At 40.2% G+C, this 27,577-nt stretch overlaps 1 protein-coding gene across 2 annotated transcripts in view; it reads right to left on the bottom strand.

Moving 5' to 3' along the window:
* ercc6l2 (excision repair cross-complementation group 6-like 2) overlaps positions 1-19,527 on the bottom strand; it is a 32,827-nt gene extending 13,300 nt beyond the window's left edge. Inside the window, exons 1-14 of one of the 2 annotated variants that reach the window (XM_061928344.1) lie at positions 19,315-19,527; positions 18,680-19,050; positions 9,588-9,704; positions 9,221-9,414; positions 8,972-9,065; positions 8,616-8,683; positions 6,497-6,704; positions 6,283-6,423; positions 5,824-5,940; positions 1,449-1,568; positions 1,311-1,382; positions 389-534; positions 200-295; positions 17-116 (exon numbers count right to left, since the gene is read on the bottom strand). In XM_061928344.1, the coding sequence (XP_061784328.1) occupies positions 17-116; positions 200-295; positions 389-534; positions 1,311-1,382; positions 1,449-1,568; positions 5,824-5,940; positions 6,283-6,423; positions 6,497-6,704; positions 8,616-8,683; positions 8,972-9,065; positions 9,221-9,414; positions 9,588-9,704; positions 18,680-19,050; positions 19,315-19,342 (1,872 nt within the window). In that variant the 5' untranslated portion in view covers positions 19,343-19,527. The remainder of the gene's footprint in view (positions 1-16; positions 117-199; positions 296-388; positions 535-1,310; positions 1,383-1,448; positions 1,569-5,823; positions 5,941-6,282; positions 6,424-6,496; positions 6,705-8,615; positions 8,684-8,971; positions 9,066-9,220; positions 9,415-9,587; positions 9,705-18,679; positions 19,051-19,314) is intronic. The other variant, XM_061928343.1, reaches the window with a different exon arrangement.
* Between the last annotated feature and the right edge of the window lie 8,050 nt (positions 19,528-27,577).

The following is a 27,577-nucleotide window of genomic DNA, read 5'->3' on the forward strand; positions in this document are numbered from 1 at the left end:
ATAATCTTCACTTTACTTGTTTGTAGATTTGTCTAAGGTAGGTAATTTCCTCCACAGTCCCAAGTGAGATGAGTCTGAGGACGGTCACGTCTCTGCACTGGCCAATGCGATACGCTCTAAAGAGACCCAATGTAAAAATATACTGTCAGGAATATTCAAATAGCTAGACATTTAGATGGAGGAGGCTGCATTGACAAACCTGTCAATAGCCTGGAGATCATTGGCTGGGTTCCATGTTGGGTCAAATAATATCACAACATTGGCGCCAACAAAGTTAAGACCAAGTCCACCTGCCCTGGAAGGATAGAGTCAACCTATTCCACATTCTTAAAAACAAAAGAACCTGTACTGTATTATCATTATAATGAGTGTGAATCAGCAGACTAACATGGTGGACACCAGGCAGAGGTTTATGTGAGGGGAACTGTTGAACTCTTTGACAATCTGGACTCGCTCCTTGGATTTGGTTGTCCCGTCCAACCTGCTGTAGTCCAGCCCCTCAGCCATACAGTAGCTCTCCAGAACATCCAGCAGCTGCCAGGCGAAAATGAAAAGAAAACATGAGGAAGACTCAGAACTAAACTTGCAAACTTAACATGGGAATGAATGGGAATGTAATGGCAGTTTTTTACTAAAATACTGAGCGAAAATGTGTGAAATTGGAGGTTCCTTTATTACACATAGCCGAAAACATCTGGCAAACAACTTCCAATCAAAACTGAGCAAGATTATGAAAATGTTTCGCATTTGAGTGAACAAGCAAAAACAACAGATTGCCTGATTGCTATAAAAAAAAGTGTAAAAACAATCACCTCAGCAGTTCATAATGTTATCATTGTGTCTCAGGTGACAACAGTGCAGCACTGCACAGTCTCATTTTCCTAAAAGCTCTAATTACTTTTACTTTCAGAAAGCCCTGAAGCTTACTAACTAATCTGTGTCATGAGAGAGCCATGTCTCCAGTTTGTATTTTGTCTTTAAACAAGGCACGGCTGTGACAGGAGCAGCAATTAAGTCTGTCTTTTTTAAAGCGTCCACTAGCGTGCGGTTAGGACGTGAATGGGCGTTGAACGTCTAATAATGCTGATGCGTGTAAACATAACAAAACATCAAATTTCCAATTTCCTGTGGGACAGCTGCCCATCCATTAAGACATGTGCTTACTGGCCAATGCATTAGGTACACCTACAGTATGTTTACACTAACCAAAGATCATCCATATGACTGGAGTGCTCTGCTGCTTTTAAGGCCCTACTGTAAAAACAATATTCAACAATTCTCTATTAAAAAAAGTTACTCAAATATCTTACCTTGGTCGACAGTGAAAAAAGAAGCACCTTGTCTTTCTTTTGCAGACAATATTTCAGCAGTTTATGCAAAACCTAAGGGGGGGGAAATTGTCCTTAACATCAAGAGAAGCTGACAAGGCCTTTGTACTGCGCTTTTACCTTCATTTTGCCACTGTACGTCGGGTCAGACAAGGCCTCAAACGCTTCATCTTTGCACCGCTGCAAAAAGTCTGGAAACTTCTGGAACACCTTTTGACAAATGGCGCCCACGTACTTTTCCTATTACAACAAATGAGGCGTGTGAAGGGTGCAACCATCTGTTACTGAAATAAGGGACTTTTGTTGGTGTTCGATCGAGCAGGTCCCATTCCCTGACATGAATGTGTGTACAGCTCTGGTAATGGGTACATTCGCACCCACCTGCACAAATGTACTTCAAAATGTAACAATCAAAATAAATATGACTTTTTTTTTTGTTTACTAGGGCATGCATATATAATATACATTATTTGACTATTTAAAATCAACGGTAATAAAAAGGAGATGCTTGGAAATAGCATAAAAATGCCCCAAAAACTTGGAAAAAAGCGACTCATAGTGTTACTTTTTGGTGTAACCATCATGAGCATTCTGTTTCTTTTATATTTTGATAAATCATCATATTTATGTATTACTGAATTTAAATAGGTATTGATCAATCTTTAAGCTGTGTGTATTTGATTTCAGTTTGCTTTTGACATCTTATTTAGAATTGTAGTTGAAACTTTTACAACCTTGTGTTGCGCTCATGATGGCATAACCAAACTAGATTTCATTTAATGATCTTATTTTGAATATTTATTCCCTTTTTTACATTTAGTATATTTAAATATTCATTTATAAACATTGAATACATTTCAAATATCAATAAAATGCAATTGCCTTCATCTTATAGGGTAATGTTTAGTTACACCAAGTCATGAGGGTAACACTAAGCTTCATCACTTTGACTTGTAATATCTCTTAATTCTGGTGGTGTTTTATGCTTTTTTCTTTTCGGAACAAGTACTATACATATAATACAATAAAGTCCCATACAAAATTATGTTTCTAGCAATACTTTAATTTTGCCTTTGAAAGTAGCACTCCAAAGTCCATTAGTGGAGCTGTACACATGTTGTTTTGTTGGCAGAATACCTTGCTGTTTAGGGACCTCAAATGGTTACGTTTAAAAATAAACAGAGCAAGTCCTAGACAGTGGTACCTCAACTTAAGACTGTTCTCAAATAAGAGTGGTCTCTCAAGTAATTGGTATGTTTTGAATTGAAAGCAAAAATTATATTTACAAGCATCCATTCCAATAGTTGGCGTAGCGAATGTCACAGTGAACACCGTAAGATGCGACCAAATTATCTGGCCTAACTGGATAGCTTTAACTAATAGCTAAAGCTGTTTTACCATCCAGTAAAAGGAAGAACGTAAGTGTAAAGAACAGTGGTGAGAAGAAGACGTGGATGATATTTATTGAATTAAAGAACAAAAACATCACTGAGCATGTCGCAGACTTTGTGAAGCAGTTGGAGCATATCACTGCTAATCTGAAGCATACTAAAATAGAATGAGCTGATAACCTCCGCCAAGGATGTTAAAATTATATCTAAACAGGGGACATTTATACAAACCCCGTTTCCATATGAGTTAGGAAATTGTGTTAGATGTAAATACAAACGGAATACAATGATTTGCAAATCATTTTCAACCCATATTCAGTTGAATATGCTACAAAGACAACATATTTAAAGTTCAAACTGATAAACATTTTTTTTTAGAATTTGATGCCAGCAACACGTGACAAAGAAGTTGGGAAAGGTGGAAATAAACACTGATAAAGTTGAGGAATGCTCATCAAACACTTATTTTGGAACATCCCACAGGTGAACAGGCAAATTGGGAACAGGTGGGTGCCATGATTGGGTATAAAAGTAGATTCCATGAAATGCTCAGTCATTCACAAACAAGGATGGGGCGAGGGTCACCACTTTGTCAACAAATGCGTGAGCAAATTGTTGAACAGTTTAAGAAAAACCTTTCTCAACCAGCTATTGCAAGGAATTTAGGGATTTCACCATCTACGGTCCGTAATATCATCAAAGGGTTCAGAGAATCTGGAGAAATCACTGCACGTAAGCAGCTAAGCCTGTGACCTTCGATCCCTCAGGCTGTACTGCATCAACAAGCGACATCAGTGTGTAAAGGATATCACCACATGGGCTCAGGAACACTTCAGAAACCCACTGTCAGTAACTACAGTTGGTCACTACATCTGTAAGTGCAAGTTAAAACTCTATTATGGAAGGCAAAAATCGTTTATCAACAACACCCAAAAACGCCTTCGGCTTCGCTGGGCCTGAGCTCATCTAAGATGGACTGATACAAAGTGGAAAGGTGTTCTGTGGTCTGACGAGTCCACATTTCAAATTGTTTTTGGAAACTGTGGACGTTGTTTCCTCCGGACCAAAGAGGAAAAGAACCATCCAGATTGTTATAGGCGCAAAGTTGAAAAGCCAGCATCTGTGATGGTATGGGGGTCTGTTGGTGCCCAAGACATGGGTAACTTACACATATGTGAAGGTGCCATTAATGCTGAAAGGTACATACAGGTTTTGAAGCAATATATGTTGCCATCCAAGCAACGTTACCATGGACGCCCCTGCTTATTTCAGCAAGACAATGCCAAGCCACGTGTTACATCAACGTGGCTTCATAGTAAAAGAGTGCGGGTACTAGACTGGCCTGCCTGTAGTCCAGACCTGTCTCCCACTGAAAATGTGTGGCGCATTATGAAGCCTAAAATACCACAACGGAGACCCCTGGACTGTTGAACAACTTAAGCTGTACATCAAGCAAGAATGGGAAAGAATTCCACCTGAGAAGCTTAAAAAATGTCTCCTCAGTTCCCAAACGTTTACTGAGTGTTGTTAAAAGGAAAGGCCATGTAACACAGTGGTGAACATGCCCTTTCCCAACTACTTTAGCACATGTTGCAGCCATGAAATTCTAAGTTAATTATTATTTGCAAAAAAAAAAAAAAAAGTTTATGAGTTTGTACATCAAATATCTTGTCTTTGTAGTGCATTCAATTCAATTGAATATGGGTTGAAAAGGATTTGCAGATCATTGCATTCCGTTTATATTTACATCTAACACAATTTCCCAACTCATATAGAAACGGGGTTTGTACATTAAAATATGGAGAAGCTGCCGATAGGGATGATGTTCGTTAAGAAATTATTGAGTTTGAGCCCATTATCGAATCCTCTAATCGAACCGATTCCTTATCGAATCTCTTATCGAATCCAGATAGGTTGTTGTGTGTGCACCGAGTTCCAAAAGCCATAGATGTTATACAACTGGGCCGGCACGCTGTTTATATGGAGGAAAAGCGGACGTGACTGAGGACAGCATGCGGACGTTATAGAGTGAAGGTTTCAGGTGAGAGAGGACGCTAAAGGCACGTCCCCAGTGAGCATATAGTGCTGCTATGTGCGTTGTAAATAAAAAAAATTGCCGACAAACACATCACCAACATGGACGAGGTGCCGCTCACTTTCGACATCTTGGTGAAGCACACTGTGGAGAAAAAGGGACCAGCACGGTAGCGAATCGATATGTCCAACGGGGCAAGAGAAGTCGGCTTTTACTGTTGTGCTAGCTTGCTATGCTAATGGACAACGAGACTGACTTTGAAAATGAGGAGAGGGAATCTGGCGTGTTTGATGGAGAACTTGCCCAGCAGTTCATTTCGGACACAGAAGATGAGGACTTTGATGGATTTGTAGATGAGGATTGATCAAAAAATAATGAGAGCACATTGATAATTACTTCAATAAAGTACAACCCAATTTAGATTTGCTCCTGCTGCCTTTTTAAAACAGCGTCCATTCATGCTTGCGTATGTTTTAAGCTAGCGTATGTTTAACCATGCCTGCGCCCAAAAATACGCTGCGCCTTATTTATGCGTTAAATACAGAAATAGCACCCGTAACTGACACGGCGCCTTTTAATACGGTGCGCCCTATGGTCGCGAAAATACGGTATAGTGGCTTCGATAACGGGAACCGGTTCTCAAAAAGGGATTCGAATCCATGGAATCGGTTCTTTTCTTATCGAACAATCAGGAGAACCGGTTTCGAAACATCATCCATAGCTGCAGATGGTGTGTTTGACAGAGAATACTGTGGAAGTCCACTCTAAATTAATGCAATACTAAATAAAACTACTATAGCTGTTTATAGTACATTCTAATATTGTAGTATCTTTTTTATACAATATTGCTTATTCAAAAGTTTGTTATCAAAAAGCACCACGTTTCAATGGGCAGCGTTGACTTGAGTGTTTAGAGTTAAGAGCACTGTCACAGAACCAATTAAGCTTATAAGTTAGGTACTACTGTAATTACAATGTCATGCCTTTTTTTGATTATGTAGTCAAAAAATGTTTGTGATTGGCAGAAATTGGAATTTGTTGCTGCAAAGTTCAAAGCCTCTGATTTTACCTGCTTCTTGCTGGTTCCTGCAGTGGTTTGGAGAAGTGCCACATGACTGGCAACCTTCCTCAATATGGTCAAGTAGGTAAAGTACAGCGCTTTTGTTGGCACGCCCTCGGAGTTTGTCTGAAAGAGAGCACATTGTTAAATGATTACATCTCCGACAATGCCATTTAAAACAGGCAAATAGTCACTATCCAATCATAGACTATTTACAGTCACATTTACATATGCTGACTATTGTCTATTTTTAATTAATTTCTAATGTATGTAAATGTGTACAGTCAGATTAGTTATTTTGTTCAATTTCATTCCCAATCTTCTTATATATATATATTTTTTTACCTTGGTTTATTTTGCTAGGCACAATTGCGCCATAAAAAAAATCCTTCTTTGTGAACCCTTTCACTGACAATGTAAATAAAAACCTTCTTACTCTGATATCACACACGACAGAGGTGAACTGACCTTAAAGCAGCATCTCCTTCGAGCGTATCCACTTTGACAGTTACATTTCTCTGAAGACCTCAGCAGTAATTGCACGTCTTCAGTGTCCAGCACAGTTTGATATACCGTCCGCTGAAAGTCTGTCAGGGAGCAGTACACCACCTGGAGTGGAACAAAAGACAGCATGACAGAGCGCCCCGTGATCGTTATGGACAACATGGTTACCCCATCCTACCCTGTCGTTCTTTTTGGGCAGTTGGTCCTTGATCAGAGATTTGGTCCTTCTGAGGAAGCAGCTGGCAATCTTCCTAACCAGGTCTCTGACGGTCTTCCTGGCGGTTGCTAAGACACGTTTGGTTGCACTGTGTCTCTGGCCTTGCTCAATGGGGTCTGACACCTTGTTCTTAAAATGCCCTAAGCTGCCAAGACAACCAGGGACGGCCCTGTGTGGAAGGACATTACAGACATCAAACATGCAAAAGTAAAGTTAATAGGAGCTATTTATGTCTTCCCCCATAGGAAATATTGAAAACAAAACTACTCCATTCCAGGGTCAAACTGTCACCATCAACAATGTAATTGACAAGTACTGAACTTAAATGTTTATGCCATTAATAATTGTTCAAGTTATTTTCAGGCATGCGACATAATTAGTGAATTTGATATGTTGTGGGCGTGGCTTACATTACAATTCAACCAATCAGATAATCGATCCTGCCTACGACTCGTTATTCATTACATTTGCCTGCAGTTTGTATATTTCTAAATACGCAAATTATTTTTTTCTTTAGATACATATAATGTTAAACAAATTATCCAAATATGTTGGCCTGTTCTTTCAACTTCGTCATTATCTTCCTCTTTATGCTCTACTTACTCTATACAAAACTCTCTTTGAACCTCATCTAAACTACTGTAATGTCATCTGGTGTAACACCTTCCCTACCTACCTTCACAAATTAGAATCCATGCAGAAGAAAATCATAGAGGCCCTGTCATGGTCCAAGTTTAATGCCCCCACTCGTCATCTATTCCATAATTATCATCTCTTAAGACTGACAGAGTTCAATATTTATCACAATGCTTGTCTAACCTATCAAGTCATCCAAAAGCTGAATCTCAGGCTATGTAGCTTGGTTCCTATCTATCGTCCCCAGCATGCCCACAACACTCGTAACTTTGACCTGATATCAGGTAAACATCGTCTACTGGCTTGTACTGCTCGAAGTGTTGTATGCAGGGGACCAAAGATCTGGAACCGGCTTGATGAGAGCCTCAGGATGCTGTATTCATTCTCCAACTTCAAAAAGAAACTGAAATCATACCTATTAACCACCTATCTCTAATGCCTCATGTGGGGTAGACTACTGTTGGGTTGTGCGTGGTTGAATGACTGTATGTACGGTATGTATGTGTATGCTTACTTTTGTGCTCCTATATTGTGTTTATCATATAGCGTTTTTGTGCTTGCCACCATGTTTCAGCATTTCATGCATATACTGACCTCTGAACCCCCTGCTAAAAGCTTCTTCTAGCTTATCTGGGTGACCCTTTCACTTACCACCATCCTTAAATAGATAGTCACTACTGTTGTAATTGTAATATGGTATTGTGAATAAACTTGAAAACATATAAATACTGTATACAAATTAATGCACTTCCGGATTGGATGTTAAACCCCATTTCATAACCCTGTATTCTTTTATGCACGTGTAATGACAATAAATTAAATACTAATTCTAAAAATGTCTAAACAAACTAAAAATATTAATACTAGAATGGTATTGGCCACTAAATGAGACCTTGCTCCTAAAGTCAGTACAGTATATGTATTTTTTATTATTAGTATGTCTCCTATATTGGATTAAACAAGTGTAATTATTCAATGTCGAGAAGGCTCTCATAATTGTTAAACATTGTATGTAGATAGCTGTGAAAATATTTGACTTATAATTAATGATTCCTACTTTGCGAAAATTGATTTACTGCAGTCAGGCTATGAACCTATTAGCAGCAATACATGAGGGACAACTGTAATTTTATTACAATTTTATTAATTAATGGATGATTTAGTTAATAATCTAACACATATTTGCCAAATATTTATTTAATCTGTGCACAAAATACTATTTTATATGGTCCTCCTGGACAAAACTAACTGCACATGCCGGAGCATTACTAAATGTTGCTAAAAATAAATGAAAAGTACAAAAAAAAAACCCAAAGAAAACAAGTACACTAGGTCATGCATGACATGGTGCTTGAAAGTTTTGTGCAACTTGTTCGGACTTCAGAGGCATTCAAACTTTAAGTAGTCCAATCACGTTAAAAAATTGTTTAATAATTAAACCTACCAGTCCATGACACACCACAGTTCCTCAAGGTTGTTCTGAAGGATGGTGCCAGTGAGGCCAATTCTGACCTGATGAAGGAAACATGAACATGTTAATGAAAACTGAGCATTTTAATCACTGAAAATTGGCAGAGTTTTGGATACGTTATTGTATTGGATACCAGTAGAGAGTGATGTATTTTTAGTCAAATGGCCCTAGTGTATGAATGTTGTCTATTTGTGTTGGCCCTGCGATGAGGTGGCGACTTGTCCAGGGAGTACCCTGCCTTCCGTCTGAGTGCAGCTGGTATTTGCTCCAGCCCCCTGCAACTACGAAAGGGACGAGTGGTAGAAAATGGATGGATGTAAGTATCTGACCTGACATTTTAGATCCTTCATGGCTTGCGTGATCTGAGAATTTGGGTTCTTTATCTTGTGAGCTTCGTCCACAAACACGGCAGACCAGTCAATGCTGCAGAAAAGGAACAGGTTGTGTGAGGAATACTATGTAGTATATACAAATGTAGAAAGTCTAGAATCCTAAAAACTCCACAAGTAACTTTATAGAACAGCAATAATGCCTACAAAAAACTCATGTTATGTGCATCTTAAAAAGACATCTCTCACTCATTAACTTGATCCAAACAGAGGCGAAGAGTCTCGTAAGTGGTGAGAGCGATCTCCATGCGCCCCTTCTTAATGCGAGCCAGCTCCTCTTGTTTCTTCAGCCCGTGGACCACCACGTACTGGAAGTGGCCCCATGTGTCCAGTTCATCTTTCCAGTTATACAGCACTGACAGCGGGGCCACAATCAGGAAAACCTACAACAGATCGCAAAAACACTCACACTGATGACATTTGCAGACACCCGCCCCCCTGCACTATTGTTGCACTTAATGCAGTCTTCATCTGGGTAAATATCTTCTGAAAACTAATGTCAGGCATTTAGGCCATTTGTTTAAGCTCTAGGGTCAGCATTTAACTTCACACTCACTTTGTTTGGCTTCCTCTGTTTAGATGGAGATTGACTCTGCAGAAAGCGGGGCTTGTTGTTCTCAATATCCTCCCAGGTTCCTTTTTTGTGCAGTACTGCTGCAAGAAAACCAATGACCTGCAGCAAGAGGAAGAAGAGAAAACAGGAATGCAATTTGTGAATTGCAAAGCAGTTGGAGTTTTTTTTTTTTCAATTATTGTTTGATAATTTTGTCAACAAAATAATAAAAAAAAGTCACACCATCATCACAAGCTTTGTATGAGATACGCCTTTTTTAATCCAAAATAGTTTTTGAACGTGTTGCACAACCTGCTTAGTAAGGCACTCTAATGCTCACCAACAAAGACGAACCAGCTGAGTGGCTACCTCCTAAATGCCCACCTTGTATAGGCGGTACAGCTCGGTTGGTAGTGTGGCCGTGCCAGCAACTTGAGGGTTCCAGGTTCGATCCCCGCTTCCGCCATTCTAATCACTGCCGTTGTGTCCTTGGGCAAGACACTTTACCCACCTGCTCCCAGTGCCACCCACACTGGTTTAAATGTAACTTAGATATTGGGTTTCACTATGTAAACCGCTTTGAGTCACTAGAGAAAAAGCGCGATATAAATATAATTAAATTAACTTCACAGACAACTCAGTGTGTCTCCTACATGTAATTGATTGTGGCACAGCAAAATAAAAGTCGCCACACCTTTAAAAATGAGGGATTTTAAGTGAAAACAGGTTGAATTAATATATTGTATGAGGGCAGCACGGTGTACCAGGGGTTACTGCTTTACTCTATTATTTATTTATTTATATTATTGTGATTGACATCTGTAAAGGGCAGCACGGTGAAACAGGGGTTAGTGCTGGTGCCTCACAATAAGAAGGTCCTGGGTTCGATCCACGGGTCTTTCTGTGTGGAGTTTGCATGTTCTCCCCGTGACTGCGTGGGTTCCCTTCGGGTACTCCGGCTTCCTCTAAAGACATGCACCCGGGGATAGGTTGATTGGCAACACTAAATTGGCCCTAGTGTGTGAATGTGAGTGTGAATGTTGTCTGTCTCTACCCCTCCTTCCGCCCAAATGCAGCTGGGATAGGCACCAGCCACCCCCGCGACCCTGAGGGGTACATGCGGTAGAAAATGGATGGATGGATGACTATTGTATGAATGGATATACAGTAAAGCTTATTATTTGTGCACAATTGATTAGTGATACACCGAAAATTTGGCAGCCGAAAAAGGACTTTGATCACTGAAACAGCCCTGCCGAAACAGGATGTTGTGATGACGTAACCAAGTTACACACGATTGTCTGGAGCAGAGGCAGCATTTCTGCGATATAGACGTACTTTAATATATCTGAGAAAAAAGTCCAGCTGGAGCAACAGCGCAAAGCAAGTGTGATGTCAGGCTCGCTGCAGCTCTTGCTGTTCATTGCAGACATAGAGCGATAGAAGGAATGAGTCTCTAAACATAAGTAGTCTCCAACAGTAGCGATTGTTCCAAGACTGCAAGGAATAAAACAAGTGGTCAAATATAGAATATTTACATTCCATTGACTAAATATGAATGAGAAGGGGGCTCTGCCATCTGGTTTGGATGCCGGGCTTTCCGTATGATGATTGGATGATCTGTCTGAGGCTGAATCTCTTTTTGATTGACAGCAAAATGACCGAATCAGCAACTTTAAAATATAAACCACCGCCAGAGCATTTTTTTGTACTTTCATTCCATTGGTCTGTGTTGATAAGTAGAATTTCACAATTCTTTAAGTGCCATTTTCTTTGTAAAATGTAGCATTTTCATATATTTTATCTGTTACTGGAGACTGTATTCATGTTCAGAGAGTAGCTAAAAATGAGTTTCCCCTACTTTAAAGATCAGCAGCCAAGGATTGGAGAAGTTTCTAGAAACTTGAAAAATTCTCAACGAAGTACACCAAGCAGCAACAATTAAAAGATAAAGTAAAACCCATCCATCCATCCATCTTCTTCCGCTTATCCGAGGTCGGGTCGCGGGGGCAGCAGCTTAAGCAGGGAAGCCCAGACTTCCCTCTCCCCAGCCACTTCGTCCAGCTCCTCCCGGGGGATCCCGAGGCGTTCCCAGGCCAGCCGGGAGAGATAGTCTTCCCAGCGTGTCTTGGGTCTTCCCCGTGGCCTCCTACCGGTCGGACGTGCCCGAAACACCTTCCTAGGGAGGCGTTCGGGTGGCATCCTGACCAGATGCCCGAACCACCTCATCTGGCTCCTCTCGATGTGGAGGAGCAGCGGTTTTACTTTGAGCTCCCCCCGAATGACAGAGCTTCTCACCTTATCTCTAAGGGAAAGCCCCGCCACTCGGCGGAGGAAACTCATTTCGGCCGCTTGTACCCGTGATCTTGTCCTATTGGTCATGACCCAAAGCTCATGACCATAGGTGAGGATGGGAACGTAGATCGACCGGTAAATCGAGAGCTTTGCCTTCCGGCTCAGCTCCTTCTTCACCACAACGGATCGATACAGCGTCCGCATTACTGAAGACGCCGCACCGATCCGCCTGTCGATCTCACGATCCACTCTTCCCCCACTCGTGAACAAGACTCCGAGGTACTTGAACTCCTCCACTTGGGGCAAGATCTCCTCCCCAACCCGGAGATGGCACTCCACCCTTTTCCGGGAGAGAACCATGGACTCGGACTTGGAGGTGCTGATTCCCATCCCAGTCGCTTCACACTCGGCTGCGAACCGATCCAGTGAGAGCTGAAGATCTTGGCCAGAGGAAGCCATCAGGACCACATCATCTGCAAATAGCAGAGACCTAATCCTGCAGCCACCAAACCAGATACCCTCAACGCCCTGACTGAGCCTAGAAATTCTGTCCATAAAGGTTATGAACAGAATCGGTGACAAAGGGCAGCCTTGGCGAAAGTAAAACCATTCAATTAAAAAAAATATATGTTAATACAAATCAATAACACAGATTTGTTATTAAATGTATGTATACATTTTTTTAAGAAAATATGTGCATCATTGCAAATTATGCAAATTGCCTGATTGTGACATTTTGACCACGCCCCTCGCCGCGCCCCCACTGCCACAAGTATACTGTATTGCTTGTATTCCGTGACCTGACTTCTTCCCAGAAGTGAAAACCAGTGGTGGTCAACCAAGTCAAGATGGCTGTTGTACAGCAAGCAGTGTGTGAACTATCTAAGTGCAAAAGATAAAGTTAAGTTAAGTTAAAGTACCAATAATTGTCACACACACACTCGGTGTGGTGAAATGTGTCCTCTGCATTTGACCCATCCCCTTCTTCCACCCCCTAGGAGGTGAGGGGAGCAGTGGGCAGCAACGGTGTCGCGCCCAGGAATCATTTTTGGTGATTTAACCCCCAATTCCAACCCTTGGTGCTGAGTGCCAAGCAGGGAGGTAATGGGTCCCATTTGTAGAGTCTTTGGTATGACTCGGCCGGGGTTTGAACTCACAACCTACCGATCTCAGGGCGGACACTCTAACCACTAGGCCACTGAGGAAAAGAGGCTTAAATGTTCCTGCAAAAATCAGATACGAGCAAAAAAATCTAACAACAAAATGGAAAAGATCCCTATACTTGATCAAAAAAAGATTTGTCGAGTGATTTCAAGGATTATACGTCCGTCGCGTTCTCAGACATATCGATCTATTGGGCTCCAAACGCCATTCTACACGACAAGACAGATACAAACTTGGAAAATCATGGAGGTCTACAACTTCTTTGCGTGTGGCTGGGTTCTGGAAATTGGTAACAAGACTCTCCTGGATAAATATGCATCGTGTTAGCTCGGGTAAGGTTCCCTTTCATGATTTAACTTCGCGTCTACTGATGTTTGTTGCTGTTGCACGCGCTGTTTACAAGTAGCATGTTTTTCCCAGTCTTTATCGAAATATATCTATAGATGTCAACATTGTGTATGTGCTGAAAGCTTCATTGATGATTGCTGCCTTAGGTAAAAGCGTAACTCTTTTAGGTTTTGCTCACATTTGATTCATTTATTTAGAGTTGGTGCTTATGGAAACACTTGTAGCAAACATGTGTTTGAAAAATACAAATAATATCAAGATTATACTTAAATGGGAAATAATAAACGTTAAAAGTATATCAAACTAACCTTTAACAAAGAGATCACTGCAAACTTGTGCGTTCTTCGACTCTGCTCCCTTGCACTGGAGGGTGAGCTGCTTTTCTTGCAATTGTTTCGTAAAATCTTGCACTCTTCCTCCCTTTTTAGTTACCTCTCAAGGAACTCTGAGGAAACGTTTATCCTTTTCGCGATTTGAACGATTCGTACAGCCGAAAACATTACAAGCATAGGGCATATTTTCTTTGAGAAAGGCTAAATGGCGCTTAGTACCCATTGAGAACAGAGCATTGACCACCACGCATATTTAATAGGGATGTTCAATAATGGCTTTTTGCCGATATCCGATATTCCGATATTGTCCAACTCTTTAATTACCGATACCGATATCAACCGATACTGATATGTACAGTCATGGAATTAACACATTATTATGCCTAATTTGGACAACCAGGTATGGTGAAGAGAAGGTCCTTTTAAAAAAATTACTAAAATAAAATAAGATAAATAAATTAAAAACATTTTCTTGAATAAAAAAGAAAGTAAAACAATATAAAAACAGTTACATAGAAACTAGTAATTAATGAAAATGAATAAAATTAACTGTTAAAGGTTAGTACTATTAGTGGACCAGCAGCACGACTTACGGATTGTATCCCTTGCAGACTGTATTGACATATATTGATATATAATGTAGGAACCAGAATATTAATAACAGAAAGAAACAACCCTTTTGTGTGAATGAGTGTAAATGGGGGAGGGAGGTTTTTTGGGTTGGTGCACTAATTGTAAGTGTATCTTGTGTTTTTTATGTTGGTTTAATAATTTTTTTTTAAAAATAATAAAAAAACAATAATAAAAAAACTGATACCGATAATTTCCGATATTACATTTTAAAGCATTTATCGGCCGATATTATCGGACATCTCTAATATTTAATGGAATTGACGTGAGCCGGACGCGACGTCAGTAAAATCCAAGCAATAGATTGTATTTACCTGACGTCACGTGCGGCTCATTAACAATGCGAGGCTCAAAGTGGTGGGCCAGCGATCATCTGTTGCCAAAACGTTCGGGGCTTGTGTTGTTCTAGGCTGTTCGAACCGTTCAAAAAGCAAAAAGCATTAAAGTTTCTTCGGAGTTCGAAATTAAAGAGGGCAAAAGAGTGCAAGATTTTACGAAACGACGACGAGAAACGCACAGGTTTGCACGGATCACTTCGTTAAAGGTTTGTTTGACATACTTTTAACATTTATTATTACCCCTTTTAGTATTATCTTAATATTTCAGTATTTTATCTTGTTTCTGAGTTATTAAAACATATTTTGGCTGCGAGTGTTTGGTAAACCACCAACTTGGTGAGTCTAAAAAAAAAGCAATCAAATGTGAGCAAAACCTAAAAGAGTTAAGCTTTTACCAGAGGCAGCAAAATCATGAATGAAGATTTCAGCACATACACAACGTTGATATCTATAGTAATATTTTGATAAAAACAAGGAAAAAACACGCGTACTCGTAACGGCGCATACAATAACAACAAAAAGGCAACAAACATGGCCATAGACGCAAAGTTAACTCATTAAATGCAACAATGCTCTAGCAAAAACGAGTCTTGATATCAATTTCCTTAACCGAGCCACACGCAAATGATTTATAGGCCTACCTACTTTTCTAATTTTTCATCTGTTTTCTTGTGTAGAATGAAGTCTGGAGCACAAGATAGTTCGAAATGTCTAGGACTGACGAATAATCCTTGATATCACATGACAAATATTTTTTTTGCATATCTTGGTCTTTTGCTTGCATCTTCTTTTATTGGTAAAATCGAGGCCCATTGCATATTCAGATAGTTCGCACTCTGTTTGGTGCACAGTAAGGTGGCTCACCACTTCTTTTACTTACGTTCAAAAGTCACGTGACTGAATACAACCTATTGGCAAGATGGGGAAACCCTGTAACTCAGGGGTCCCCAAGCTTTTGGACTCGGGGGCCACACTGGGTTAAAAAAGTCTGGCCGGGGGCCGGGCTGTATGTGTATATATATATATATATATATATATATATATATATATATATATATATATACGTTAGATCAGGAAAAAAACACAGAGGCTATTTCATCCCTACAAGCCTGTTTTGCAAGTTTGCCTGCTCTTCAGGGGATTTTATTATATTATATATATTATAAAATCTCCTGAAGAGCAGGCAAACCTGCGAAACAGGGATGAAATAGCCTCTGTGTTTTTTCCTGACCTAACGTATATATTGAGCACTGTATGACGGATAAAGCACAGAAACCTCGACTATATATATATATATATATATATATATACATATATATATATATATATATATATTCCGAGCGCGATGGTGTGACGTTATTGATGGGAAAATCCATTTTTAGACAATATGATTTGCCTAAGCGACTAGGAGACACCTAAAAGTAACAAGCGGTAGAAAATTAAAGGGGAACATTATCACCAGACCTATGTAAGCGTCAATATATACCTTGATGTTGCAGAAAAAAGACCACATATTTTTTTAACCGATTTCCGAACTCTAAATGGGTGAATTTTGGCGAATTAAACGCCTTTGTATTATTCGCTCTCGGAGCGATGACGTCACAACGTGACGTCACATCGGGAAGCAATCCGCCATTTTCTCAAACACCGAGTCAAATCAGCTCTGTTATTTTCCGTTTTTTCGACTGTTTTCCGTACCTTGGAGACATCATGCCTCGTCAGTGTGTTGTCGAAGGGTGTAACAACACGAACAGGGACGGATTCAAGTTGCACCAGTGGCCCAAAGATGCGAAAGTGGCAAGAAATTGGACGTTTGTTCCGCACACTTTACCGACGAAAGCTATGCTACGACAGAGACGGCAAGAATGTGTGGATATCCTGCGACACTCAAAGCAGATGCATTTCCAAAGATAAAGTCAACGAAATCTGCCGCTAGACCCCCATTGAATCTGCCGGAGTGTGTGAGCAATTCAGGGACAAAGGGCCTCGGTAGCACGACAAGCAATGGCGGCAGTTTGTTCCCGCAGACGAGCGAGCTAAAGCCCCTGGATGTCTTGGCTCACACCGTCCCTTATTCCACCGAAGATGATCAAGAGAAGAATATCGACCCTAGCTTCCCTGGCCTGCTGACATCAACTCCAAAACTGGACAGATCAGCTTTCAGGAAAAGATAGCGGATGAGGGTATGTCTACAGAATATATTAATTGATGAAAATTGGGCTGTCTGCACTTTCAAAGTACATGTTGTTGCCACATGTATTTCATATGCTGTAAACCTAGTTCATAGTTGTTAGTTTCCTTTAATGCCAAACAAACACATACCAATCGTTGGTTAGAAGGCGATCGCCGAATTCGTCCTCGCTTTCTCCCGTGTCGCTGGCTGTCGTGTCGTTTTCGCTTGCATACGGTTCAAACCGATATGGCTCAATAGCTTCAGTTTCTTCTTCAATTTCGTTTTCGCTACCTGCCTCCACACTACAACCATCCGTTTCAATACATGCCTAATCTGTTGAATCGCTTAAGCCGCTGAAATCCGAGTCTGAATCCGAGCTAATGTCGCTATAGCTTGCTGTTCTATGCGCCATGTTTGTTTGTGTTGGCATCACTATGTGACGTCACAGGAAAATGGACGGGTGTATATAACGATGGTTAAAATCAGGCACTTTGAAGCTTTTTTTAGGGATATTGCGTGATGGGTAAAATTTTGAAAAAAACTTTGAAAAATAAAATAAGCCACTGGGAACTGATTTTTAATGGTTTTAACCCTTCTGAAATTGTGATAATGTTCCCCTTTAATTACAAAGGACAGATTTAAAAAAACAAACAACTTTTTTTTTTTCCCAACTTGGGACTTCCCACGGGCCGGATTTCAGACGCTGGCGGGATATAACTGAATAATAATTGCAGGAAAAATCTATTTTCATGTTTGAACTTGATGCTATCCTAACTTTTCACTTAAACCTTGCAGTTTGACAGACAGAAAGCTGTGAAATCACAAAACCGTTATTAAATATCGAATTTGTGCTTAAATTTATGAGCGTGAGAGTGGAAAAACCCATAGACAAATGTGTAAGCAATCAATCAATCGATATCTTGAATATAATCGTAAGCAGTAGAGATGTCCGATAATATCGGGCTGCCGATATTATTGGCCGATAAATGCTTTAAAATGTAATATCGGTATCGGTTTCAAAGTTATCGGTATCGGTTTCAAAAAGTTAAATTTGTGACTTTTTAAAACGCCGCTGTGCACACGGACGTAGGGAGAAATACAGAGCGCCAATAAACCTTCAAGGCACTGCCTTTGCGTGCCGGCCCAGTCACATAATATCTATGGCTATTCACACATACAAGCGACTGCAACGCATACTTGGTCAACAGCCATACAGGTCACACTGAGGGTGGCCGTATAAACAACTTTAACACTGTTACAAATATGCGCCACACTGTGAACCCACACCAAACAAGAATGACAAACACATTTCGGGAGAACATCCGCACCGTAACACAACATAAACACAACAGAACAAATACCCAGAACCCCTTGCAGCACTAACTCTTCTGGGACGCTACCCCCTACCACCCCACCTCAACCCTGCCCCCCCAACCCCGCCCACCTCATCCTCCTCATGCTCTCTCAGGGAAAGCATGTCCCAAATCCCAAGCTGCTGTTTTGAGGCATGTTAAAAAAAATAATGCACTTTGTGACTTCAATAATAAATATGGCAGTGCCATGTTGGCATTTTTTTCCATAACTTGAGTTGATTTGTTTTGGAAAACCTTGTTACATTGTTTAATGCATCCAGCGGGGCATCACAACAAAATTAGGCATAATAATGTGTTAATTCCACGACTGTATATATCGGTATCGGTTGATATCGGAATCGGTAATTAAGAGTTGGACAATATCGGAAAATCGGCAAAAAATCCATTATCGGACATTTCTAGTAAGCAGCGAACATTTAAAAAAAAAAATGTGTCTTTGTACCTGCACAGTCTTACCAAGACCCATGTCATCGCCCAGGATGCAGCCTCTTGAACGGATATAATTCCTGTAAATAAACCTTATTCCTTCTCTTTGGTAATCCCTCAGGTATCTGTTGATGGTGTAGGGGACACTCTCTTCACCAAGATCACATAGTTTGAAGGGAACACATGATCCGGAATGCTCAACCCCGCTGGAAAACAACGGTTTCTCTCTGTTAAATGGATTTAAGTCAGATGTTGGGACTTCCTCTTCAATTTCCTCCTCCTCCATCATGCCATTACATCCATCAGTGAACACCATCCTTGCTGGGGTGTGATCAGTGGGAGGGGTGGAGGCAAGTTTTGACTGATCATCACTTGTGTGACAGGCTGCTGTGAAACAAACCATACATTGTATTGAAATTGGTATACATATACAGTACATACAGTACAGTACATGATTATATAATACTAATGTATTGACATAAATGGGCAGGCTAGTTGCTCATACCGACTACATGATTTACTGTAACAATACAACATCTGTATTCGACTGGACTGACAAACTCAACAACTAGTAAGATAGTAAATATGTACGTAAAACACGTTATAAAAACTATCCACAAACATGAAAGAAGAAATAGGCATAAAGTATACCTTCTTTATCTGATGTAGCCTCCATCATGCTAGCTTGTTTGTAGCATGTCTTCCTCTTCCTGCGGAGTCATGCTGACTTTCTTGCTAGTTTGGAAGGAATTTCTGGATCTAACACTTTCCCCAGGGTGTAAAACTGTTGAATGGAATAAAACTTATTTTTCTAAATGTTTAATAAAGTAGTAAGAACGTATCCCTCCTCCGTGTCTCGTCTAACCGGCGTCAGCATTGTTTATGTACTTGCACATTCGCCCTCGCACTTTCGTCACTTTGTGCCGCGTTCAAATATGCCCGTTAAATGCTGGTTGACCAATAATTTAGGCAATATTTCTGAATGAAATAATTTAACTGTATTTTTCTACATAACTCAACATAACATATATTTCTATCACTGCACTTTACTGAATGCATATTTTTAGTGCCTTACGTCTATGTTGAAAGTGCTGTACAAAAATGTTAAACTTTGTTTAGATTTGTATAAAATGCACTGTGTTGACTATATAAACTCCGATTAGTTATAACAACATAATCATTTTATAGGTATTCCGAGTATTGTTCCTTTTTGAATGGTAATATACATTTTAAAATTAATGGGGTTTTTCGTAATTACTGATTAATATGTAAGATGATACTTTTGATATCGATATTTGTATCTGTATATATGTATATATATATTTTTTTTTAAAAAATTTTTTATTTGTATATCTATATATATTTGAAATATTATATAATACATATTTGAACATAAAATTGACCGACAGAGACTATTTTTAAATGTATTTATATATATATATATATATATATATATATATATATATATATATATATATATATATATATATATATATATATGTCTTAATAAGGTTATCCAAAAAATAGTGCTCGATACCGTAGTAGAGCGCAATATATGTATGTGTGGGGAAAAAAAATCACAAGACTATTTCATCAGATGAAATAGTCTTGTGATTTTTTTCCCCCACACATACATATATATATATATATATATATATATATATATATATATATATATATATATATATATTTATATATAATTATATACAAACATATACACACATATACATACATATATATATATACATATACATATATATACATATACATATACTGTATATATACATATACATATATATACATATACATTCACACACATATATATATATATATATATATATATATATATATATATATACATACATATATATATACATAAACATATATACATACACATATATATATATATATACACATATATATACATATATATATACATATATATATAGGGACGGCGTGGCGCAGTGGAAGAGTGGCCGTGCGCGACCCGAGGGTCCCTGGTTCAATCCCCACCTAGTACCAACCTCGTCATGTCCGTTGTGTCCTGAGCAAGACACTTCACCCTTGCTCCTGATGGGTGCTGGTAGCGCCTTGCATGGCAGCTCCCTCCATCAGTGTGTGAATGTGTGTGTGAATGGGTAAATGTGGAAGTAGTGTCAAAGCGCTTTGAGTACCTTGAAGGTAGAAAAGCGCTATACAAGTACAACCCATTTATCATTATATATATATATATATATATATATATATATATATATATTATATATATATATATATATATATATATATATATATATAATGAAAACTAAAAAGTTTTGGTTAATTGTATGTTTAAATACATGTTTAGTGCTCTTGAAATCCAATAAATAAAATTAGATTAATAAAAACAAAGACTGAATAAAAGTGAAAAAAAGGTATGTGTTGGCTAATTTTTGTGTTTAAATACACGTTTAGTGGGCAGCATGGTGGTACAGGGGTTAGTGCATGTGCCTCACAATACGAAGGTCTTGAGTAGTCCTGGGTTCAATCCCGGGCTCGGGATCTTTCTGTGTGGAGTTTGCATGTTCTCCCCGTGACGGCGTGGTTTCCCTCCGGGTACTCCGGCTTCCTCCCACCTCCAAAGACATGCACCTGGGGATAGGTTGATTGGCAACCCCAAATTGGCCCCAGTGTGTGAATGTGAGTGTGAATGTTGTCTGTCTATCTGTGTTGGCCCTGTGATGAGGTAGCGACTTGTCCAGGGTGTACCCCGCCTTCCGCCCGAATGCAGCTGAGATAGGCTCCAGCGACCCCAAAAGGGACAAGCGGTAGAAAATGGGTGGGATGGATGAATGGATACACGTTTAGTGATTGCTTTTTAATAAGATTTGTATGGGTTTTGCATTATATAATGATTTATTGGATAAATGTTATTTTATCAAGGAAAATAAGTAAATAATGTTTATTTAACCTGATTACATGTGATAGCTGTAAAATGTATATAAAACGGATCATAATATGATTTTAACCTAAAACCCTTCCTTGTAGGTTATCCTTGTTATCCCTGTACATTACATGTAATGTTGGCAGACAAACAGAGCATTTTCGGTCATCAGTCGCACTGCGGACATATTGTCGTTTGGACTACATCTGATGCCAGGGAAAACGTCTGCCATGCATGAAAATATCCGCTGATGTAACATCTCAATAATGGCTTGTTTGGAGCAAGGCAACATTGCTTTAATTGTTTGCATTTTTGGCACTTAAGAGGATCCCGAATATACAAAAACAGCCAACCGGCAAGAAAAGTGAGTTTGGCATAATACGACAGTTTTAAGTATGTCTGATGCAAAACAAAAACAAATCCACAAAGTCTCAGGCTATCTCTTCTTCCCCAATTTGACTTCCCCTACACGTTTCTCTCCAAATGGGTCTGAACTGATCCTATTCCGTATTCCCCCATCACCATCTCCGCACACTGGCATACAAAAATGTAAAAACCTGTTTTGTTCGTGTTTTCTCAAGACTGGAAATTTATGGGGCAGCTGCTGCAGATGTTCTTGTAAAGAAAGCTCAAACACCGGTGTCCAACTGTTTACATAAAGTAATCGATTTTGCGCACACACACACCTAAGGGCCTTCTCTTGACTTTAGATTGCGCATTACATCATTTTAGTTTGATATTTACAAACACAATCAATCAATCAATCAATGTTTATTTATATCGCCCTAAATCACAAGTGTCTCAAAGGGCTGCACAAGCCACAACGACATCCTTGGTTCAGAGCCCACATAAGGGCAAGGAAAAACTCACAACCCAGTGGGATGTCAATGTGAATGACTATGAGAAACCTTGGAGAGGACCGCAGATGTGGGTGACCCTCCCACCTCTAGGGGAGACCGGATGCAATGGACGTCGAGTGGGTCTTGCATAATATTGTGAAAGTCCAGTCCATAGTGGATCTAACATAATAGTGAGAGTCCAGTCCATAGTGGGGCCAGCAGGAGACCATCCCGAGCGGAGACGGGTCAGCAGCGCAGAGATGTCCCCAACCGATGCACAGGCGAGCGGTCCACCCCGGGTCCCGACTCTGGACAGCCAACACTTCATCCATGGCCACCGGACCTGTGCCCCCCCTCCACAAGGGAGAGGGGGGCAGAGCAGAAAAGAAAAGAAACGGCAGATCAACTGGTCTAAAGAGGGGGTCTATTTAAAGGCCAGAGTATACAAATGAGTTTTAAAGGCCTACTGAAACCCACTACTACCGACCACGCAGTCTGATAGTTTATATATCAATGATGAAATGTTAACATTGCAACACATGCCAATAGGGCCGGATTAGCTATCCTGCTGAAAACGTCTCGGTATGATGACGTCTGCGCGTGACGTCACGGATTGTAGAGGACATTTTGGGACAGCATGGTGGCCAGCTATTAAGCCGTCTGTTTTCATCGCAAAATTCCACAGTATTCTGGACATCTGTGTTGGTGAATCTTTTGCAATTTGTTCAATGAACAATGGAGACAGTAAAGAAGAAAGCTGTAGGTGGGAAGCGGTGTACAGCCGGTGTTTCATTGTTTACATTCCCGGAAGATGACAGTCAAGCTTTACCATTGGCCTGTGGAGAACTGGGACAACAGAGACTCTTACCAGGAGGACTTTGAATTGGATGCGCAGACGCGGTACCGTGAGTACGCATGCAGCTGCGGCTTCCAAACATTTGATCGCTTGCCCGTACGTGCGTGCCGCTATGTGCATGTCACGTACGTAACTTTAGGGACTTTGGGGAAATATATGGGTGAACGGTACTTTGGGCTGTGGGATTGAGTGTGTTGTGCAGGTGTTTGAGTTGTATTGGCGGGTTATATGGATGGGAGGGGGGAGGTGTTTGTTATGTGGGATTAATTTGTGGCATATTAAATATAAGCCTGGTTGTGTTGTGGCTAATAGAGTATATATATGTCTTGTGTTTATTTACTGTTTTAGTCATTCCCAGCTGAATATCAGGTCCCACCCGCCTTTCACAGCATCTTCCCTATCTGAATCGCTCCCACTGCCCTCTAGTCCTTCACTCTCACTTTCCTCATCCATGAATCTTTCATCCTCGCTCAAATTAATGGGGAAATCATCGCTTTCTCGGTCCGAATCGCTCTCGCTGCTGGTGGCCATGATTGTAAACAATGTGCGGATGTGAGGAGCTCCACAACCTGTGACGTCACGCTACTCGTCTGCTACTTCCGGTAGAGGCAAGGCTTTTTTATCAGCGACCAAAAGTTGCGAACTTAATCGTCGATGTTCTCTACTAAATCCTTTTAGCAAAAATATGGCAATATCGCGAAATGATCAAGTATGACACATAGAATGGACCTGCTATCCCCGTTTAAATAAGAAAATTGCATTTCAGTAGGCCTTTAAGATGGGACTTAAATGCTTCTACTGAGGTAGCATCTCTAATTGTTACCGGTAGGGCATTCCATAGTACTGGAGCCCGAATAGAAAACGCTCTATAGCCCGCAGACTTTTTTTGGGCTCTGGGAATCACTAATAAGCCGGAGTTCTTTGAACGCAAATTTCTTGCCGCGACATATGGTACAATACAATCGACAAGATAGGATGGAGCTAGACCGTGTAGTATTTTATACGTAAGTAGTAAAACCTTAAAGTCACATCTTAAGTGCACAGGAAGCCAGTGCAGGTGAGCCAGTATAGGCGTAATATGATCAAACTTTCTTGTTCTTGTCAAAGGTCTAGCAGCCGCATTTTGTACCAATTGTAATCTTTTAATGCTAGACATAGGGAGACCCGAGAATAATACGTTACAGTAATCGAGACGAGACGTAACGAACGCATGAATAATGATCCCAGTGTCGCTAGTGGACAAAATGGAACGTATTTTAGCGATATTACGGAGATGAAAGAAGGCCGTTTTAGTAACACTCTTAATGTGTGACTCAAACGAGAGAGTTGGGTCCAAGATAATACCCAGATTCTCTACCGAGACACCTTGTGTAATTGTTTGGTTGTCAAATGTTAAGGTGGTATTATTAAATAGGTGTCGGTGTCTAGCAGGACCGATAATCAGCATTTCCGTTTTCTTGGCGTTGAGTTGCAAAAAGTTAGCGGACATCCATTGTTTAATTTCATTGAGACACGCCTCCAGCTGACTACAATCCGGCGTGTTGGTCAGTTTTAGGGGCATGTAGAGTTGGGTATTGTCAGCATAACAGTGAAAGCTAACACCGTATTTGCGTATGATGTCACCTAGCGGCAGCATGTAAATGCTGAAGAGTGCAGGGCCAAGAACCGAACCCTGGGGAACTCCACGTTACCTTAACATAGTCCGATGTCACATTGTTATGGGAGACGCACTACCATATTTCTCAGACCATTGGGCGCACAAGATTATGAGGCACACTGCCAATGAGGGGGTCTATTCAGGTCTATTTTCATACAAAAGCAGCATTAAAGTGGTCATATCATGATTTTATATTTCTACATTGAAAACACTTCAGACGAGTGCAAATGTTAAGGACTTATGCAGATTCCAAATACACATCAGCAGGTACCAGTAGGTAAGAAAAGTTGGATGTGCATAATATTGCAAAACAAAACGCCAGATAATATGTTTCATAATATTTGCCATTTTGGGGTCCTTATACACACACTTTAATAATACTTGTATGTTGAAGCACAGTACGTCAGACTACGGTAGCCGTAAAGCTCAGCATTCAATCAACCGGTGCGGCTTTGTAGCTTACCAAAGTCAGACTTAAAACAGTTTGACAGATTTTTGGGCGCAGTGTGTAATGTTCTATCTTCTCAATGAAACATCAAAGTGTGTTGCTTACTTACGGATACCTGCTAGCGTCATTTATTGAACAGGCTTCAACTTGCAGTCCACATGCATTGCTTATGTGTGACTGCCATCTACTGGCCACGCTTATCATTATACGATGGACTAAATACAATTACTTTTGAGGTTGGACATCACAACCAGAATTAATACGTACATTAGGCGCACCGGGTTATAAGGCGCACTGTCGATTTATGAGAAAATGAAAGGATTTTAAGTGTGCCTTATAGTCCGAAAATATAGTATTATCACTGCATTTGGCAATGAGACACTGATGATGACACACCTAAGTGCGCTTTCTATGTGGATGACCTGATTTTGATGAATTGTCTTTTTTGTCCTGCAGAGAGATTAGAAACTATATGTAGCAACATGAGTTCAAAACCCCGGCCGAGTCATACCAAAGACTATAAAAATGGGACCCATTACCTCCTTGCTTGGCACTCAGCATCAAGGGTTGGAATTGGGGGTTAAATCACCAAAAATTATTCCCGGGCGCGGCCACCGCTGCTGCCCACTGCTCCCCTCACCTCCCAGGGTGTGATCAAGGGTGTGTGTGACAATCATTGGTACTTTAAATTTTTAACTTTAACTTTACATCGCATATTACTGTGACCCAGTGGCGGGCCGTGCGTTTCCCACCTAGGCCTTCAGTGATGTCCGACTTCAATGATTACCTCTCAAAATATTTATGTCACCACATGACCATTGCTGGAGAAATATTATACAGAAACACATTTACGCCCTACTGGGCATTGAAACACCTCAACAGTGTACAAAACAGGTTATGTTCTGGCACATTTAAAAAACAAATACTTGTATCAGCAATTAAAACATATCTTATGTTGACTGGTGGAATGTTCTCCCTGACCACCTGAGGGCACCACAGACTGTGGATGCTATTAAAAAAGGTTTAAAAACCCTTTTTTTTTTTTTTTTAAACAACAACTTTTTTTTAGATGTATGCATGCTAGTTCTAGCTATTAGGTTGTTCTAGTTTTTATTTTTATCTATTTTTATTATCTTTTTATTTTTATTTTTTTTAATACACAGTAGCACTTTGAGGTTGTTTACTCAATGTAAAGTGCTCTTTACAAATAAAATCTAGTATGTGGTACTGTCAAAATAAAAATTGCAAAAAACATATTAAACGTGGAAAAATAAAGAAATAAAATATTTGAACTCACAATTTGTAGCACACATTGGATGCCGTATTTGTCATGATCCGTGGTCCGGATCATGTTTTGTTTAGTTATGTTGTTAGTTTTGGACTTCCTTAGTTGTTTTGTGCACTTCGGGGGTTTTGGTCACCCTGGGCACTTATTGGTTTCACCTGCCTCTGATTAGTGTTCGGCACGTTCACCTGCTGTTGGGCACTGTAATCAGAGAGCTATTTATTCACGTTGGTCGCCACACTCTGGCTAGCTTCCTTCTGTCACATGGGGGTCGCATATTTATGCGGGATCGTTCCTCCAATGCAACACGGACACTCCGGACAAAAACGTGAAGGTAAGAGATGATTTATTCAACATAAATCATAGGCAAACAGAAAACAAGCAAAAGAAAAGCGTGCCGAACGCACGGGAAGCTAAGGCTAACTCTTAGCACAAAACTGAGACAACTAGGCACAGAGTCTAGAACAGGAATATCAAAACGTGACTGTTGCTTACCGCAAACAAGGAAGCCAGACAGAGTGTGGCGACCGACGTGAATAAATAGCTCTCTGATTAGTGCTCAACAGCAGGTGAATGTGCTGAACACTAATCAGAGGCAGGTGAAACCAATAAGTACCCATGGCGACCAAAAGTGCAAAAAACAACTAAGGAAGTCCAAAACCAACAACATAACTAAACAAAACATGATCCGGACCACGGATCATAACAGTATAATCCAGTGGTAGCCCTAGTCCATGGGTGTCAAACTCTGGCCCGCGGGCCAAATTTGGCCCGCCGTGTAATTTCATTTGGCCCTTGAGCAAATATCATACAGTAATATTATATAATATTATACAGCGGCGGTGCCTCTGTAACACCGCATTCACCGCTAATACTCATACTTGCCAACCCTCTTGATTTTCCCGGGAG

Source organism: Nerophis lumbriciformis, linkage group LG33, assembly GCF_033978685.3.
Source record: "Nerophis lumbriciformis linkage group LG33, RoL_Nlum_v2.1, whole genome shotgun sequence".
In the NCBI taxonomy this organism is placed as follows: domain Eukaryota; kingdom Metazoa; phylum Chordata; class Actinopteri; order Syngnathiformes; family Syngnathidae; genus Nerophis; species Nerophis lumbriciformis.